Raw genomic sequence first — 18135 nt, forward strand, 5'->3', positions numbered from 1 at the left:
GAGAGGTAGGGTGGCGATGTCACATTCTCCAACTCATCCAATCAGATAATGCTTTGCATTCATTCATTCAGAAAATACCAAACATTTTATGAATGGAATCAATGCCAAGCAGCCACCTATCTTCAGAATAGAGCAGGACAGCTGTGTGGCATGAGACCTAGAAGCAAGTGGAGATCACTGGAGCAGTGGTGTTCACTTCAGTGATTTCCAGCTTCCAAGGGCATCGGCCAGGTTTATTATACACATAGTTCTATTTATTCAAGCTGGACTAATGTAGTTATGTATAAAATATCTATACCTGGAAATCTTCTTTAAAGAAATTTTAAATATTTCACGTGTTAGAAACCTGTGGCCACATTTATATTTAATTCTATGTATGCTTCAGTAGCTTTTTTTTAAAACAATTTAGCGACTCTAGGGTCTATTTCACAAAGCAAAACGCTGGCGAGAGAAGAGAAAGAAGGTTCAGATGGTAACTGCCTTCATCTGACTCTCAGGACACATATCACAGCAGCAAAGATCCCACTTTTTATCGTGACTGACATACTTTCAGCTTCTATCTTTGGCATTCTGCTGGTGTAATAGATTTCACTTGATGATTATCCAAAGTAGTTCTAATCTCCGCCTAAAGATCATAAAAGAACAGCTTTGATTAATTTAAATATTTTAATGTTCTGTCGTTTTCATATATCTGTAGAACTGTAAGATACACACACCAATATCAGCACCTTTCAATTCATCTACAGTATATTCATATGACAGTACAGTTTTGGACAGTAGGATAAATCAAGTTGAAGACACATTCAGAAGAAAATTTGACAAGGATTTACAAAAATGCCCCCCTGCGTCCAGTGTAATAGGCCATATTCCGAAAACCATAGGTGTAGAGGTCCATAATCAAGGTCTGTTTCCATGCATGAACCGCACAGTCTTTTATATTCCAAGCAGGACCCTTGTTATGAATGAATCTGGACTTCATTTTCCTTCAGACACCACCCCTTAATCCACAACCCCCCACCATGCTGCAGTCTCTGTATATTAGAGTAAGGCTGGTCATACATTATACAACATTCTTGTATAATTTTTCTTCAGATTTACCAAAACCATATAATATGAGGTCAGACCTAAGCACTTACAATGTGTATGTAGTTGGGCTAGCCCATGGATGTCATAGTTGAAGGTAAATCTAAAGAAAATTGAATAAGAAAATTGTATAATGTATGGCCCGCTTTAAAGTGGTTTTTACATCACCTATGAAAAATCATGTAATTCCCTTTCTTACATGGAGATCTAAAGTGCAATGTCTGTCGCTTTTTAAAAATGATTCAGTGAAATACCTTATTTACAGCATTGTGGGGCCCTCACGTGACCTCCCGATGCTCTCCCTCCTTGATCCGAGCACTACAATGGGAAGGGATGGGTTTCCCTGCTGACGTCAGCCAGGAGGTCCCGTGAGCACCCTGCGGCGTTGTACATAAGGTTTTTCGCTGAATCATTTTTAAAAAACACACACACCGCACATTAGCTCTCCATGTATGAAAGGGAATTGCATGATTTGTCACTAGTAATTTTAAACAGTTAAAGTGGCTGGAAAGGCGGGCCAGGAGATTGCTAACACAGACTCCCGAGCTGACAGGTAGTAAGGGAAGGGGAGAGAGGAGAGCAACGGGATGACAGAGGCACGTAAACTGACCACGGTAATGATTATTGTGCTCAGCCCAGACAGAGAGACACAGGAACAGGCAGGAACAACCAGACTTTTACAGCTTAGAGAGGGACACAGCACAAGCACTATGCCATGTATCCTGCTGTAAAAGATCAGGATAATTATTATTATTTTTTTTAGGGTTACAACCACTTTAACCTCTGCCTTGCAAAACACCAGGTTCACTCCCCAGGCAGGCCAAATATCAGGTAGTATCGACATTAGACAGTATAGACATTCGGCCCATGTATACGGCAGACAGTCTGCCTTCTGTGGAAGGGGCATGACCAAGAAAAAATTGCAGATCAGCATCTGATCAGTGCTCTCAGCCAATTGTTGCTAGCATTGACCAGTGTGTTCTGGCAGGGGAGCAGTCCCCTTGTCGGAACACAATCGCTCAGCAGGGAGATAGCTGTACTAACATCGGTTTGTTTTTTACAGAATCTCCTCCTGAGCTCTTCAGTTGCCCACATGACAGTGTTTGGGCATGTTGGGTTGAACAAAAAACAACTTGATAGTGTGTACCAGGCCTAATACATACTATGCCTATGCTTCTCTAGAAGAGGCTGGGCATTTAAGTGGATAAGGTTTGTTTTTGCTTTGGCATACATTTTGGGTACAGCTTTACCTGCCAAAGGTACACAGTCCTATCAGAAATTCACTTTTAGTGATTTTAGTCACTTCTCACCCAATGTACAGTTTTAGGGCTCAAGAACATGGGATTATTGGGCTGTGTAACAAAAAATATGGCTGTATTTCAATGCCCCGGAGCCACGGGTGTTGCATATAGCCACATGTAAAAATATTTACAGCATACAGTTGTACATGGATGTACGCAGCTCCGAACATTATGCATATGCTTACTTTTGGCTCTCAGACACCAAAATATGACTACATTTTATGTTCTACGGTCCAAAAGGCTGTGTGCATCAGCTCTTATATCAGTTTGCTATGGTGTAAAATGAGCCACCTAGTTTCTTTAATAACCTGATGGATTTCCAGTGAGTCAAAAGCAACCCATAGATGAGTCCGTTTTTTTTTTCTTATATTCAACCGGAGGGTAAAACGAAAAAAAAAAAGACTCGATTCCCTGTCCTCACAGTTGAGCTATTGTATTCTGACAGCGGGGAGACTTCCCTACTGTTGGAGAGCACTGATCAATGCTGCAGGCTATAGCCTGCAGTGCTGACTGAGTTGAGAAAACCCAGCAGGGTGGGTATAAAATAGTCGACCAGTAGATTGATTTCTGTACAACCACAATGACAGTGCCCATACATGCGTCAATATTCAGCTGGTTCAGCATCGATCCATGTATAGCCGACTTAGGTATTTTTGTGCCTTGACCCAATATTATCAATCCAAGGATCTCATAACTGTAAGGCAACGATGCTGAATGCTGCACCACCACTATACACAGCGTTTTCCAATATAAAATGAGAGCAGCTATGCACTGCACCCACAGATGTCTAAATCATTAACAAAGGCTGACATCTATTTCATTTAAATACAGCATGACAGTGCCCAAACAACAATATAAAGAGGTCAGCTGTGGCCCCGAGATTTGGTCAGTTATGACAAAGCTTACAATAAACAAATATAATAACACATTGCAGATATCCAGCACTCAAGCCTCCAAATTACAGGAAATAAGCCATCAGTGCCATGCAATCACTTCAGCTCGGACGAAGGCAGAAATTACAGCAGTATGTTATATTTGAGTGCTCTTGGGACTCGGTTAATAACCAGCCTTCCATCATAACTTAAGGAAGCAAAGAGCCAGGGGTCTGCAGAGGACCATTCCACGGCATACACGCTGTCTTCGTGTTCTTCATAGGTAGCTATTATACTGTCCTGGAGTGGCTCTTTTGTTCTAGGAGGAAAACAAAAAATGCAATTAGCCAGGGAGGAAAAAAAAAACGTTGCCAAGTATTTATCCCACACAATAATTATAAGCCTACAACAAGAATGACGGACAGCGACAGGCAATGGCAGGATGTCCTGAGGTCACAGATCATTTTAAAATCTCTATCGTCTTGTGTTATTGCCAGGCATTATTAATGTCCCTTTGTCACTTTAAACTGTTCACTACCCATATCTAGTATTATCTCTGCTCTTTGAGAGAAAATAATCCACAATGCTACCAATTGCTTTTAAAGGGTCGGCTCACTGATATTTCTGTTTTGGGCTAGAATGGCTCACTGGAGTCTCATATCTTCTGTGGTCAAATCTAGCCTCTTGAGTCTCACTTCTGTAGTGAGAAAATTAATAAACCCTCTTATCATGGCCACAACAATTGGGGAAAATTCAAGCACAAAGAACTCAATGCTGAGACTTTATATAATTTTCCATTAAATGACAGTCTTTAAAGGAAAAGTAACATTGTCTTGGTTAATTTTTGTCAAATGAAATACATGACACACATGGCTTACAAACCATTCCTGATACTGCCTAACTGCTTATATGTGCTGCAGTGTCATAATTTGACCTCCCTACTTCTAAATAGACACTGGACTCAGTAAACTCAGGGCAGAGTGCGCTTGATTGACCATCCCCCAGCAAGGCATACTCACCGATCCATGCTACTTTGCTGACACCCAATTTTGTTGCCCTAACACAAGAAACTTCTAGGTATAGGGGAGCACACAAGCTCCACCATGTGACAGTGGGCGGCCAATCACCAGGCTAAAACACTGTCATGTGGGCAAAGGAGGATTCAAGGAAGTGTGGCAAGGAGCAATTTTTCTGGGGTGGGCGCTGTTAGGAGGCACTGCCACACTGCATCATTTTGTCATTTGTGTCATCATACAGCACAGCAATAACATAACAATAATAATAGGAGCCCGTATTATAATTCTGTACAGCTATGGAAAACTTGGAGGCTGTCAACTGTCAGGTGGTAAGTATGAAGCATTCCTACACTGTGTTATATTACAAATAAATATATTTTTTTTATTTTTTTGTCCTACCATAAAACAAAGGAAAAAAAAAAAACGTATAAAAGCAAAAAGCAAAACCCTGTGTTTGCAGTAGGCATACAGTGAACATAAAAACAAAAGAAACAGTGGCCATCGTCATCTACCTGGCTGCTACCCTGCCGAGTACTGCAGATACCAGTGGACTAGTAATATTTGTATGATTTTATACAACGTGAGCGCAATTTTAACTTCTTTTTATTGTTTCAAATAAATCTACACTTAGATGGTGGCGTCTGCTGTTTCTTTTTTTTTCACAGTGCAAAATATATCACAATTTGGATTAGCAGCAAGAATGGGAAGTGTTATCATAATGGGGGATTTTAATTATCCAGACATGGACTGGGCAGAGAGAACCACGCATTCGTCTAAGGCTCGCCAGTTCCTAAATGTTTTGCAGGACAATTTTATGGGTCAGATGGTAGAAGCACCAACTAGAAATAAAGCTTTACTAAATCTACTGATTACCAACAATACAGACCTGATCACGGATGTGGAAATACGGGGCAATTTAGAAAACAGCGATCACAGGTCAATTGGCTTCAGTATAAATCACACAAATAGGAAACATAAAGGGAATACAAAGACACTGAATGTCAAAAGAGCCAACTTCCCTAAACTACAAACCTGGCTAGAAGGCATAAATTGGGATAAAACCTTAGAAACAAAGAACACAGAGCAGAGATGGGTACGCTTTAAGAGCATATTTTAAAAGTGCATTCGCCAGTGTATCTTATTGGGTAATAAATTTAAAAGAGCGAACAAAAGTCCTGGATGGCTTAACTTCAATGTAAAAATGCATAAAAAAGCACAGAAGCAGGCCTTCGAAAAACACAAGGTTGAGGGATCATCATCAGCATTCATACTTTATAAAGAATGCAACAAGAAATGTAAGGGTTCAATTAGGGCAGCTAAGATAAAACATGAAAGACAGATAGCGGAGGAGAGCAAAAAAAATCCCAAGAAATTCTTTAAGTAAATAAACAGTAAAAAATGGAGGGCAGACCCTATTTGCCCCATAAAGAATGAGGAAGGACATCTGGTTACAAAGGATGGGGAGATAGCAAAAGGTATTGAATTTATTCTTCTCCTCAGTCTTCACTGCAAAAATGCAGTGTTTATTCTCATGACACATCACAGGAAGCACCCTCATGGCTAACAGAGGGCAGAATTAGAATTAGACTTGGGAAAGTTAACATTAATAAATCACCGGAACCGGATGGCTTGCACCCGAGGGTACTTGGGGAACTCAATCAAGTAATTACCAGACCATTATTCCTAATTTTTACTGACAGTCTACTGACTGGAATGGTACCAACAGATTGGAGAAAACCAATGTAGCACCAATATTTAAAAAGGGCCCAAAATACAGACCAGTTAGCCTAACATCAATAGTATGCAAGCTCTTTGAGGGGATAAGGGACTTTATACAAGATTTTAGTAGTGAAAACGGTATCATTAGCAGTAATTAGCATGGATTCACGAAGAATCATTCTAGCCAAACCAATCTATTAACCTTCTAGGGGGAGGTGAGTTGACATCTAGATAAAGGAAGGCCTGTAGACTTGGTGAATCTGGATTTTGCAAAAGCATTTGACACAGTTCCCCATAAAAGTTTATTGTACAAAAAAGTTCAGTTGGCATGGATCATAGGGTGAGTAAATAGATTAAAAACTGGCTACAAGGGCAAGTTCAGAAGTTGGTGATAAATGGGGAATACTCGGAATGGTCAGGGGTGGGTAGTGGGGTCCCACAAGGTTCTGTGCTGGGACCAATCCTATTTCATTTGTTCATAAACGACATGGAGGATGGGGTAAACAGTTCAATCTCTGTATTTGCGGACGATACTAACCTAAGCAGGGCAATAACTTCTCTGCAAAATGTGGAAACCTTACAAGAAGATCTGAACAAATGAATGGCAACTACAGTACATGCCAAATGAGGTTTAATGTACAAAAATGTAAAATAATGCATTTGGGTGGCAAAAATATGAATGCAATCTACTCAGTAGGGGGAGAACCTCTAGGGGAATCTAGGATGGAAAAGGACCTGGGGGTCCTAGTAGATGATAGGCTCAGCAATGGCATGCAATGCCAAGCTTCTGCTAACAAAGCGAAGAGAATATTGGCATGCATCAAAAAAAGGATTAACTTCAGGGATAATTCTCCCGCTCTACAAGACTCTGGTCCGGCCGAACCTGGAGTATGCTGTAGAGTTCTGGGCACCAGTCCTCAGGAAGGATGTACTGGTAATGAAGCGAGTACCAAGAAAGGTAACAACGCTAATAAAGGGTCTGGAGGATATTAGTTATGAAGAAAGGTTGCGAGCACTGAACTTATTCTCTCTGGAGAAGAGACGCTTGAGAGGGGATATGATTTCAAATTTACAAGTACCGTACTGGTGACCCCACAATAGGGATAAAACACTTTTGCGGAAGGGAGTTTAACAAGACACATGGCCACTCATTAAAACGAGAAGAAAAGAGATTTAACCATAAACTATGTAGATGGTTCTTTACTGTAAGAGCGGCAAGGATGTGGAATTCCCTTCCACAGGCGGTAGTCTCAGCAGGGGGCATAGATAGTTTAAAAAAATGATTAGATAAGCACCTGAATGACCACAACATACAGGGATATACAATGTAATACTGACATAATCACACACATAGGTTGGTATTCATGGACTTGTGTGTTTTTTCAACCTCACCTACCCTATCCTAAACTCATACAGAGGAGCTACAGCCATTTCAAGTGGACACATTCAATTTGGGACTTAGCACATACTTTTACTACCCCAAACACATCTTGTGTTTTTTCCCTTTTGCATTGTGATTTTAGCCACACTCCACCGGCTTAGCTATCTTAGTTTATTTTTGTATTTAAATACAGTGAACATAAAAAGGTACAGAAGGAGAGGTTTAGGTTAAGAAGATGCAATTTTTCTTTCTTCCTTTTTTTTTTCTAGCCCTCACCCACTCATCCTATTAAGCTCCATCTACCATACTGGCAAAGAGGAAATCCAGTTAAAACCACATTAAACGGATTGTAAATGATGACCTTGTAAAACTTCCCATTCAGTTTAAAATAGAAATGAAATGCAAAACATTTTTGTATAGAGATAAAAAAAAAAAAAATACAGTTTTTATAAATGACCACATTCTCTCTGCTCTCAGCTGCATAAGAGCTGGGAGGAGGTAAAGCAGCAGTACACTGAGCTTGCTAGCGAACAGCTATGCAGCAGGGGTGTGTCAGGACAAGTCTGATCATTGGAGGAGAGTGCACTGAGTTCCCAGCATAGGTAGAGAACTGACCACGGTGTGCTCTCATGCTTAGTGTGGTCAGTTTTTTAACAGGAAAGCAAGGGAACTAGCAGGAACACCGAGATTTCACATAAAGAAGCAATACAAAGAGAACAGGATATTTTCTCATACAAGTACATGGTACAGCAGGCACATATCAGGAATATGAAGTGTTGGCGTAACAAACGCTTTAAAAAAGTTTTGAACAGAGTAGGATAAGATGACAACCTCTGTTGAATTTTCAGTGCTATGTCCCCAATGTGGAGGTTGCCTCTGGAGTTTCATTTTAATGGAAATAAATAATCCCATTCAAAAAATGGGCTTTAATTGTTTTTTTGCTGTCAATGGAGAGATTTTTGCTCACTTCCTGTACTAGTGTTGCCAACCCAAACTCACTTTATTCAAAATTAGTAATACATATTTAGTTACTTTGGGGGTGGGGAATTGGAAGCCCTACTGCAAAGGTGAATTTTTCCATTTTCATGGAGTTGGCTTTTAACCCTTTTGTCTTTGTAAAGCTCTATGCTTGTCCCAAACATGCTTAAGCCAGGTACAAACTATTTGTTTTTTTTTCCTTCAACCCAGCAGGTTGAATGAAAAAAACCTGAAATCTCCGGTTGGAGCTGCTGTACTAACCATGCAAGGTTAGTTCAGCGATCTTCCCGCTGAGCTGTTGTGTTCTGACAGAGGGCCATCCCCCGCCAGAGCACTCCGATCAGCGCGCTCTGACATTGGCTGAGAGCATGATAAGGAGTTGGTTGGATGCTGATTTTCCAGCACGCACATCTCACAGAAGCCAGTCAAACGCTCTTTTTTTTTTAACTGGCCGTTGTCTCCCAACATTCGGTCTGTGTGTACGGGGCTATACAGTTATTGAAGGCCCATTTACATTCTTATGTTGTGTTGGTGCAATGAGATGCCATTTATTTGTATAGCACCCCATCGCACCTTGTTGACAGGTACGAGTTGTAGTGCAGTACAAGTGCAGCAATGCACTGATGTGCACTGCCACAGAATGTGTATGCCCCGTTTTTGGTGTTCTCAGTTCATTCATTATTGGGCTGCCTTAACACATTACATGTTAATGGGCAACACAACGCACCATAAAGATGTACTGTAAATGGGTCCTTCCAGTTGACTACTTCTGCTTTAAGTTTCTTCCAAGCATTAACTACTCTTTTGGTAAAATAACTCTAAGGTTAGTTTTAAACTTTCCTCCTGCTAGTTTGAGGGAGGAAAATTCAAAACTAACCTCAGATAACCTGTAAAATAAACAGAAGTGATATTTGGATTTGAAAACTGCTGGAATTTTACAAGGAATTGTCACAGAATGAAGTTTTCCTTATGCCAGCTGTTGCTGAAATACATCTTCCATACCCCTGCAGTTCATGTGAGGTAAAATGGCTGTGCAACCAGCTTGTTTTAGCCAGAAGTATCCAAGAGCGTTATATGTCGGAGTACAACCTAGGTAAAATTGGAATAGAAATGCATTTATAAGTAGCTATAGCTTGCTACGTGAAATGACCTGTTTTGCCCTGTCTTATGTGCCAGCTGTGCTCAATTTCATCTGCCAAGCAGCTGCAAGTCATTTGAAGTAAACTGGCTGGGCGGCCATTTTGTCACAGACAAAGTAGTGAGAGTTGTATTCTATGTGCACCGAGCAAACGGCAGCTAAAAAAATGGAAAACAATTCATAAAATGCTACCGTTACTCCTATTTTGGCTTTTAGCATTATAGCTAAACGCACTTGTTTAATACAGTGTGAAATTGTTTCAGATGCTTTGTCTGCCATTCCCTCCTTTGCAAACATTTGTAAAACATTTTCGTTATCAGGTTTTATAGTAGCTTAGAGCTGTTCTGATATTAAAACCCTGTGAAATGGGCATGTCTCTACACACGCAGTGTCTTACGCTTCTACCTAAATCTGCGCTTCTCTTGACATTAGCAGAGATTGAATCTTTTCAAAGAAGGCTTTATCAAAGCCCTTATATGTCAGGATTTACCTCACATCGGAAGCCACATTTATTCGGCTTTAGATCAAATGCGGCCATTGCTCATGCTGCTCATTCGTCTTTCATTTAAAAAACTGTAAATATCAAATTGAGACCTATGCTATACTTTATAGAATGTGGATATGATCATTATGCTGAATGTTGTTATGGCTTTATTCTACTTATTTCTTCTAATGGATAAATACAAAATTAGGCCTCTCTCAGGTTCTGGAAATCTAGCCCTGATTATCTTATGAGACTCTAGTGTGTTCTCTGCACTTTACAGGCATAAACCCTGCAGTGAAATAACCTAAGGCCTAAGAACTGATATCAACCTGCAGTTCCTGCTGGCCACCACTTATCCAACCACTAATGGTAGGCCAAGGTAGGCCATGGCATTGTATGCTACAGCAGTAGGCAGGTTATTGACTGCTATTACTTAATGCTAGACAGAGATACAACTATTCTAGGTACAACCAGCTAAAAAAAAATATGCATTTTACTACAAAAATGGAATCCAAGGCCCTAACTATGTGTGGTGTGGCCAAATAACAAGACTGTTAGTGTTGCGCTTGTTTCTCCAATCAATATCTTAAAGGATATATTCACCTTTTAAAAATAAATGAACATTTTTTGCAGGTTTCTAAGGAGTCTGCAGGGCACCGCACTGCACCGGTGATAATCAGGTCATGTGTGCAATGTCCAACTCCTGCAGACTGCATAGCAGTCTGATCTACCTTGTATGGGCAGGCAGTTACCAGACAGCAGGAAGACCAATGGACTACAAGAGTGCTCACAAACGCCCTGATAGCTCATTGAAAACTACAAGCTGTCATCCGCAATGGTGAAAAATGTGGCCATGTGGGCAGAGCCCCGTACAGCCGTGATGTTTTCAAATAGTGACAGCGGCTATGGGGAGACAATCCCCAGCCTGCTGTCACAGGGAGGGGGTGGAGGATGCAGATGCTAGAACCCAGTTGGGGGGTCACAGCACTAAGCAAAGCACAAAGCCCTAGCTTTGACTGTGGAATGTCAGCGGAATGTCTGACCATTGCAGAGAGACCACTGCTTCCCATACAGAGAGCTTTCATCCTCTGCAGCAGAAAATAATATTCTACTCTCCCTGGGGCTGCTAATATACCTACCCTACATTCCATTTGATCTATAAAATCTGGCAGTCTACTAAAACAATACTGGGCATCTCAGGACAATCAGCAGATTTACACCATTGTGATTAAATAGAGAGTTTCCTGAAATTTCCTACCTAGAAGGATTTTCTAGATGGGAACGGACTGGGATTACTACTTTGACGCAACTTTACTCCAATGGAGTACTGAAAACTCATCAACAACTCTGTATGGACTATGGTTTGGAGTGAAGGTGTTTTTTTTCAATTACTTACAATTAACACATGCTTTAAAGACTCAAGGCCTGGCTCTGACTGTTCTTTTCCATCTGGCCCCATCTAAGCCATTGTACACACGGTCGGAGAATCCGTCGGAATGTGTCCCATTGGACCGTGTCATCGGATAATCCGACTGTGTGTGGTATGCTTCGGACTGATTCCGTCGGAATATCTGTCGACCCAATTTTCCAACATGTTGGAAATATTTCCCGACCAACTGGGCGGATCGGACATACACCGATCATGTGTAGAGAATTTTGATCGGACCAAGTGCCATGCATGCTCAGATCAAATTCCTACATCAAAGCTATTGGCTACTAGCCTGAATGTAGTCCCATCGTAACGAAATTACGTCATTACGTTCTGAAAGATCGGATTTTTTCACCAACTTTGTCTGACCGTGTGTATGCAACAGTTTTGGACAAGATCCGACGGGCAAAATCCGACGGATTTGGTTGTGGAAATCTCCGACCGTGTGTACAGGGGCTTAGACAGCATAGGCCAAGCAAATAATACTTAAGGTCTTATTTCTAAAGTTTATACACAATTATTGTCTGTACTGCTTCTTAAACTTCTAAAGCCATGCAGACAACAGTGGGAGACAAATATTGATGTGGCCCTGGGGTATATACAGGACAAAATAATGGAATATGTGCAGCTTGTTTCAATATCTCCAAGCCACAAAATGAGCCAACTTTTTATTATACATAGGGTGCACTGTATTCCAAAACTGTTGTATAGGGTAGGTAGGAAAGAAAATCCTGAATGTGTAAGATGTGTTCAATCCCCTTTTTCCTTTATACATTTATTTTGGAGGTGTCCAAAATGACATCGGTACTAGCAGGATGTGATAGATGTGATAAACTCTATATGTGATACTATGCTAGCTGCAGATACCGTCCTATTTCTCCTTGGGTATATCAATTCCAATAATCTGGCCATTATATGCTGTTTTTGGCCTGCAAGGTAATAGCCTCTCGATGGGTCTCAACCAATCCTCCTACCCTAGGGGACTGAGTTTGGGAAATATACTGTTTGAGAAATATACCTATGCTCAACGTAATGAGAAGTTAAAAAAAATGGAAATGTCGCCAAATGTTCTAATCTAAGCTGACAAACTTTCTCTCCCTTTTGGAGGACAGGCCTGACTCCTATAGGAAAACCTTTTATATATTAAACATATTAAATAATATAGTGTAGCAGTTACTCTGGAATATCTTATGGAAAATTAGATGCCAATGAAATAAAACATTGATGTCATCAGTTCTTTTATCTGTAAAATTGATTGATACACACAATTAGATTTTCTGGAGATTTTTGTCTTCAAATTTACCAATGCCATATAATATGAGGTCAAACCTTAGGAGTTTCAATTTGTATGCAATCAGGCAGGCCCTTGCACTACATAGTTTTGGTAAATCTGAAGACAAAAATCTGCAGAAAATCTAATAGTGTGTATGGGGGCTTAAGTGAGGCGCTTGATATTAGGTGTTTAATTGTTACGCATCCATCTCAGCAGAGAACACTAGTATTTGGAGGAAGTGCATTTTCAATAAGAGAAAACTGTTTATTTTTCTTTGCACAGCGCAGCACAGGACTAGACAGAAAAAGGCGAGAGAACCCAATGGTGCTATATAAATTCATGACACGCTAGGCCAAACCATGTCAAGATCTGCAACATGTATTTCAGCTATTTACCTAAAGCAATGACCACAAAAATTGGCTACACCCCTGCAAACTTCTGGGCTATTTAGTCATTGCTTCTACTTCTGATTCTGCTAGTGTGTGTGGCACTTACTTTTCTTCATGCTGACTATCCTCTTGATCACTCAAATCTTCATCATCAACGAGATGTCCAAATGGCTCAGATGAAATGGAGACCATGTTTGACAGGATTACCCTGCTGTCGCTGCTGCCTGTTAAGACCAGCTGGTCATGGGAGTGATTGTATCTGACGCTCCAAACCCTGGAAGCAAAAATCTGAATTAAAACAATCTTCTACTAAAAAACACCTGACACCAGTACATAAAAGAGGCAGTTTCTTTACAGCAGCAAATGTGTCCCTGTTGCTAATTAATAACATTTTATTTTTCTTTACAGTCGACCTGTAATTCAACCAGAGATAGACAAATCAATTCAAAAAATTATGAAAAAAATTCCCTTTGTTAACATTTAATTTCCCTGAAGTTTTCATACTAAATCATGTTTATCAGTATTTCTAAAAGTATGTTCTTTCGTTATTTTTTTTCATTTTGTGTCTTTTTCAAGTGGACTTGTCATGTAACAAGAGACAGATGTAGCTCTGCCATCCTGGGTGGATTTTAACATGATGTCCTCCCAGCTCACGCACCTAGTGTGTAACGCAATTTGTCACCGGCTGTGTCCAGTGGATAACAGGTCCTTTTACTGGGCTGGTGCCAGTACCATGTAATCTTTGGTACCAATCACAGCCATCACACGAGAGTTCTACACAATGAATGGCTTCCATTTATAGCCATTTATTGTGTTATTTTGCTAATCTCTGTTATTAGTCACAGTGATCAGATGGTACAGATATGGCCAATCATAATGCATCTATACCATGTGATAGCTGTGGCCAATCGCAGTTTCACAATAGTACACAATGAATGAATGGATGTCATTCATAAAAAAAAAGACTGTTTATAACACTGATCATCATTGTTATAAGCAATCAGTGTGGTAACAGTATGTAGAAAAATGAAAAAAATGTATAAATATTAGATAAATGTAGAACAATGAAAAAAATTACATTTTTATAAAAAAAAAAAATTTTTACATAATTTCGCCAGTGTCCCTCATCACCACCACACCAGTCATATGGTGAGGCTGTACTGTTTCGGTGTATGTAAGAAAAATAAAACAAATTTTATTTTCTAATTTTCCAAAAAGTATGACAAAAAAATTACAACTTATAAAAAGGGGTCCATCCTGCCATTTTAGGGCATCAAAAAATGAGATAGGCAGTCAGTACATCAGGCTTGGTCAATTTTCAAATATACTGTATATATCATGGTTTGTAGACTTTAGAACTTTCACACAGACTAAATAATATACACTGATTTGGGTTATTTTACCAAAGAAATGTAGCCGTATACATCTTGGCCTTAATTATTGAAGAAAGATTGCTTGCAAAATTTTATAACAGAAACTAAGAAAAACATGTATTTTTTTCCAAATGTTCTTTTAGTAATGTTAAACTAATGTTTTTAGTTTATATAACAAAAAACAGCGATGATTAAATTCCATCAAAAGAAAGCTTGATTTATGTGAAAAAATATATAAATGTAATTTAGGTAGTGTTGCATGACAAGGTAATTGCCATTCAAAGTGCTTAAATCTGCAAATCGGCCTGGGCGGGAGGGGGAGTGGCGGTGAAACCCATGTATGTTTTTGCCATCTGTGCCTCTTTGGGTAGATTTAAACAAGTAATTTTAATTGTGGTAATTTGGCACAAGAAAGTTGTACAAAATACAGTAAAACAACATATAATTGAAAGGCACAACAGGTATGGTACATAGGTAGGTATAGGTGAACACTAGGTACATTGCAGTAACACACATAGAAGTGCAAGCAGACATACATACACTACAAATCCCGGCAAGAGTGAATCTTGGTGCCATACAGTATCATGGGCAAGAGGTATAAAGAAGGCTGTAGGCTGTAGGCAAAAAGAAGAGACAAGGATAAGGGGGAGAGAAGGTGAAGAAGGAATAATGGCTCAAACAATAGTAGGGTCGGTCACAGAGCACTGGCTACTTTACTAGTACTTTAGTACTAGTACTAAACTGGGCAAGACGATCACGTTCTAGTCATGTCTGGTGTATAACAGACTATACATAAGGGAACCAGGCAAAGAAAGAAGTAGCTCTGGCTAGTTTAAACAGTTAGGTTCGCATTGATCTAACTAGATCAATCTTTTTTTAGTAATTTCTATCAAAGTGTAGTTAATGGGAGGATCCTAAGAATTGACATCTTCCATTCATCATAAGTTGGTGAGGTTTGCTTGCTGCATCTCAGTTAAATTTCCCATAGAAGGCAGAGTACATAGCAAACTGTTGTTTACAGCAGGTAGTCTCTAGATTATCATCAATACCTAGGATAAATATTAAAAGATCAACAGGAAGAGACAATCCTCTCATTAGAGTGATGACGGATGACAGCTCCCTCCAGTATGTTTGTAAGCAGGGATACATTCACAAAACATGAATGAATAAACCAGGCTCTGCACCACATCTGTGGCATAAGTCCAACATGTGAGGATAGATGTTAGCTAATCAATGAGAGATGTAAATAAGCTTGATGTAACAGTTTCAAGTGGATAACTTTATCTCTAGCAGAGATTGTTACAGGTAGAAAGCTTTGTAAGCATTCATCCCAATCATCCTTTGAGAGTACTGCCACTTGTGGTACAGTGTCTGTAATCTAGCCGTAGGAGTGACATTTAATGTGTACAGGGCGGAGAGAGGTTTGTCCATCATTTCAGCAATAAGTACAGTTTCAATGTGTTAGTGGACAACAGTATCCTTGATGGAAACTCTTCCCCTAGTTGCAAATATTGAAAGAACAGAGTTAGGCAGCTGTTAAATGGTTTTAAGTGAGTCAAAAGTCAATAGGGAGCCCTGTCACCATAGGCAGCCCATATTTGAGGGTCAGGTATTGAACTAAGATGGGGTAAGTTGAGGATACCCCACAAGGGGGTGTGGGGAGAGTACAACCCCTCTGAACCATAATGGGCCATAGACTGTCCCACACCAGAAGGGTGGTTTTCATTGGGATGGTGATGGCTGAGTCTGGGCAAGTTGCTTAGTTTAGTGTAGGACTATCAGAGCTGCCTCCAAGGTGACCGATGCTTTATTCCTAGGTTGGGCAATAAAAAAAAAAACACCAGATCGAAACTAGAACTGCTATCCAGTAATAAAGTAAGAAGCTGTGAAGACTATGCCTCAGAGGGAAAGAGGTGCAGATAGAGTGGCTTTTGCTAGCCTGGAAATTTAGCCATTCCATATAAAAGATGACACTTTTTACGTTTACTGAAAAACGTGGATGGAAATGGGACTGGTGTGTGACAAATAAAATAAAGCCATTTGGGGAGATTGACTTGTCCTATCGGACTTAAAGGAAGCTTCTTCCACGTTGAACAAGTATGGGTAAATTTGGTCAGGAGTGGAGTACGATTATCCTAGACATATCAAAAAAGGTGTGCTTGCAACTTGACACCTAGGTATTGAAATTTAGTGACCTGCCTCAGCAGAGTAGGAGCTATAGGGAGTGGAGCGTTAGGATTCATGGAGAACAGCAGACTTGTCCCAATAGATTCGTATGCCAGAGTAAACACCAAAGGAGGCGATAAATCCCAGCGCAGATTGAAGGGAATGCGTCACATTACCAAGGTACAGTAAAGTGTCATTCGTCTATAGGGAAATCTCCCCTTTCCATGGAACCATCAGAATACCCCAGAGTCAGCTGATCGAATTAGAATTACAAGGGAATCCAGGGCCAGGGCAAAAAGCCCAGGTGGTAATGGCAAACTTGCCTCGTGCCTCTATGCAACATAAATGGCAAGGATATAGTGCCATTAGACCTGAATCTGGCTGTAGGAGAAGAATATCGTTTCCTTATCCATGTCCCACAGGTAGCTCCACTCCACCGAGTCAATGGATTTCTTGGCATCGAGACAGACACCACTCAGGGTTCCCCCCTCGAGACAGTGGCAGCAATGTTAGTAAACTGATGCCAGATAGAAGATCCATACCCTTACCAGGCATAAAGTCAGTTTGTTTATTGTATATCAGAGAGGGCACAACCTCCATCAGTCGAGTAGCCAGCACTTTGGCCAAGATTTTTATGTCTGTGTTTAAAAGGGAGATAGGACGATAGAAAGAGCATAGAGCAGGGTCCTTCTCCGGTTTTAGAATAACGACAATGTCCGCCTCCATCATGGGGAGGAGGCAAGGTGTCAGCGTGTAGTGCAGATGTAAGGCTCCATGTACACTGAAGCTCAAAAAAGCTTTTTCTGAATGCCAGATTGCTGGCAGAAAACGCTGGTTGAAAAACTTGCTTTTAACAGCGTTTTGTACTAGCGTTTATGAGTGTTTATTAGCGTTTATGGGCATTTTCAATAAAAATACACAGAGGAAACTCCAAAAATCCCACAGTACATTCCAAACTCCCACAATGCATTGAAAAAATAGAATGCCGGACACTAATTAACGCGCGTTTATGAGCGTTTATGAGCGTTTGTCGTTTTTGGCAGTGAAAAACAGCACTTTGAACGCAAATTTCTGGCGTTCAGAAAAAAGCCCATAAACTCCACTGCTCATTAAAGCTGCAAAACATCCATGTGTGCATGGACACATAGGCTAACATAGAGTGGAGTTTATGGGCTTTTAAAAAAAACGCCCAAACTCCAATAAACTGCAATTTATGAGCTCCAGTGTGCATGGAGCCTTATAGTAGTAGGTAGGTGGGGTAGCAATTCCTCATCATATGTTTTATAGATTTAATATCAGGGTCAGAAACTAGGGTACCCATAAAGTCCATCATAGCTGCAAAGCTAGTTATGGGGAGTTGTTACTTGGCCAACCACACTATGAGCCTGCTATTCATTTTGATGGTGGAAGAATATATAAGCCAACCAATATCTGTTCTAAACAGTTAATCATTGCATGCAGTATCACAAAATTACACTCTGGGTCAAGTCAGAGGTGGAGCAGTTAAAAAGGCAATGATTTATGTAAGAGTGC

General features: G+C 40.2%; 1 protein-coding gene across 1 annotated transcript in view; it reads right to left on the bottom strand.

Annotated features, from left to right (window-relative positions):
- Positions 1-647: 647 nt before the first annotated feature.
- Positions 648-18135, bottom strand: part of EIPR1 (EARP complex and GARP complex interacting protein 1) — a 364672-nt gene continuing 347184 nt past the window's right edge. The window contains exons 8-9 of the mRNA XM_077488730.1: positions 13170-13337; positions 648-3575 (exon numbers count right to left, since the gene is read on the bottom strand). Coding sequence (XP_077344856.1) covers positions 3401-3575; positions 13170-13337 — 343 coding nt within the window. The 3' untranslated portion in view covers positions 648-3400. The remainder of the gene's footprint in view (positions 3576-13169; positions 13338-18135) is intronic.

The sequence above is a fragment of the Lithobates pipiens genome, unplaced genomic scaffold (genome assembly GCF_037356315.1).
Source record: "Lithobates pipiens isolate NorthernLeopardFrog02 unplaced genomic scaffold, aLitPip1_a1.2 Scaffold_18, whole genome shotgun sequence".
NCBI lineage: Eukaryota > Metazoa > Chordata > Amphibia > Anura > Ranidae > Lithobates > Lithobates pipiens.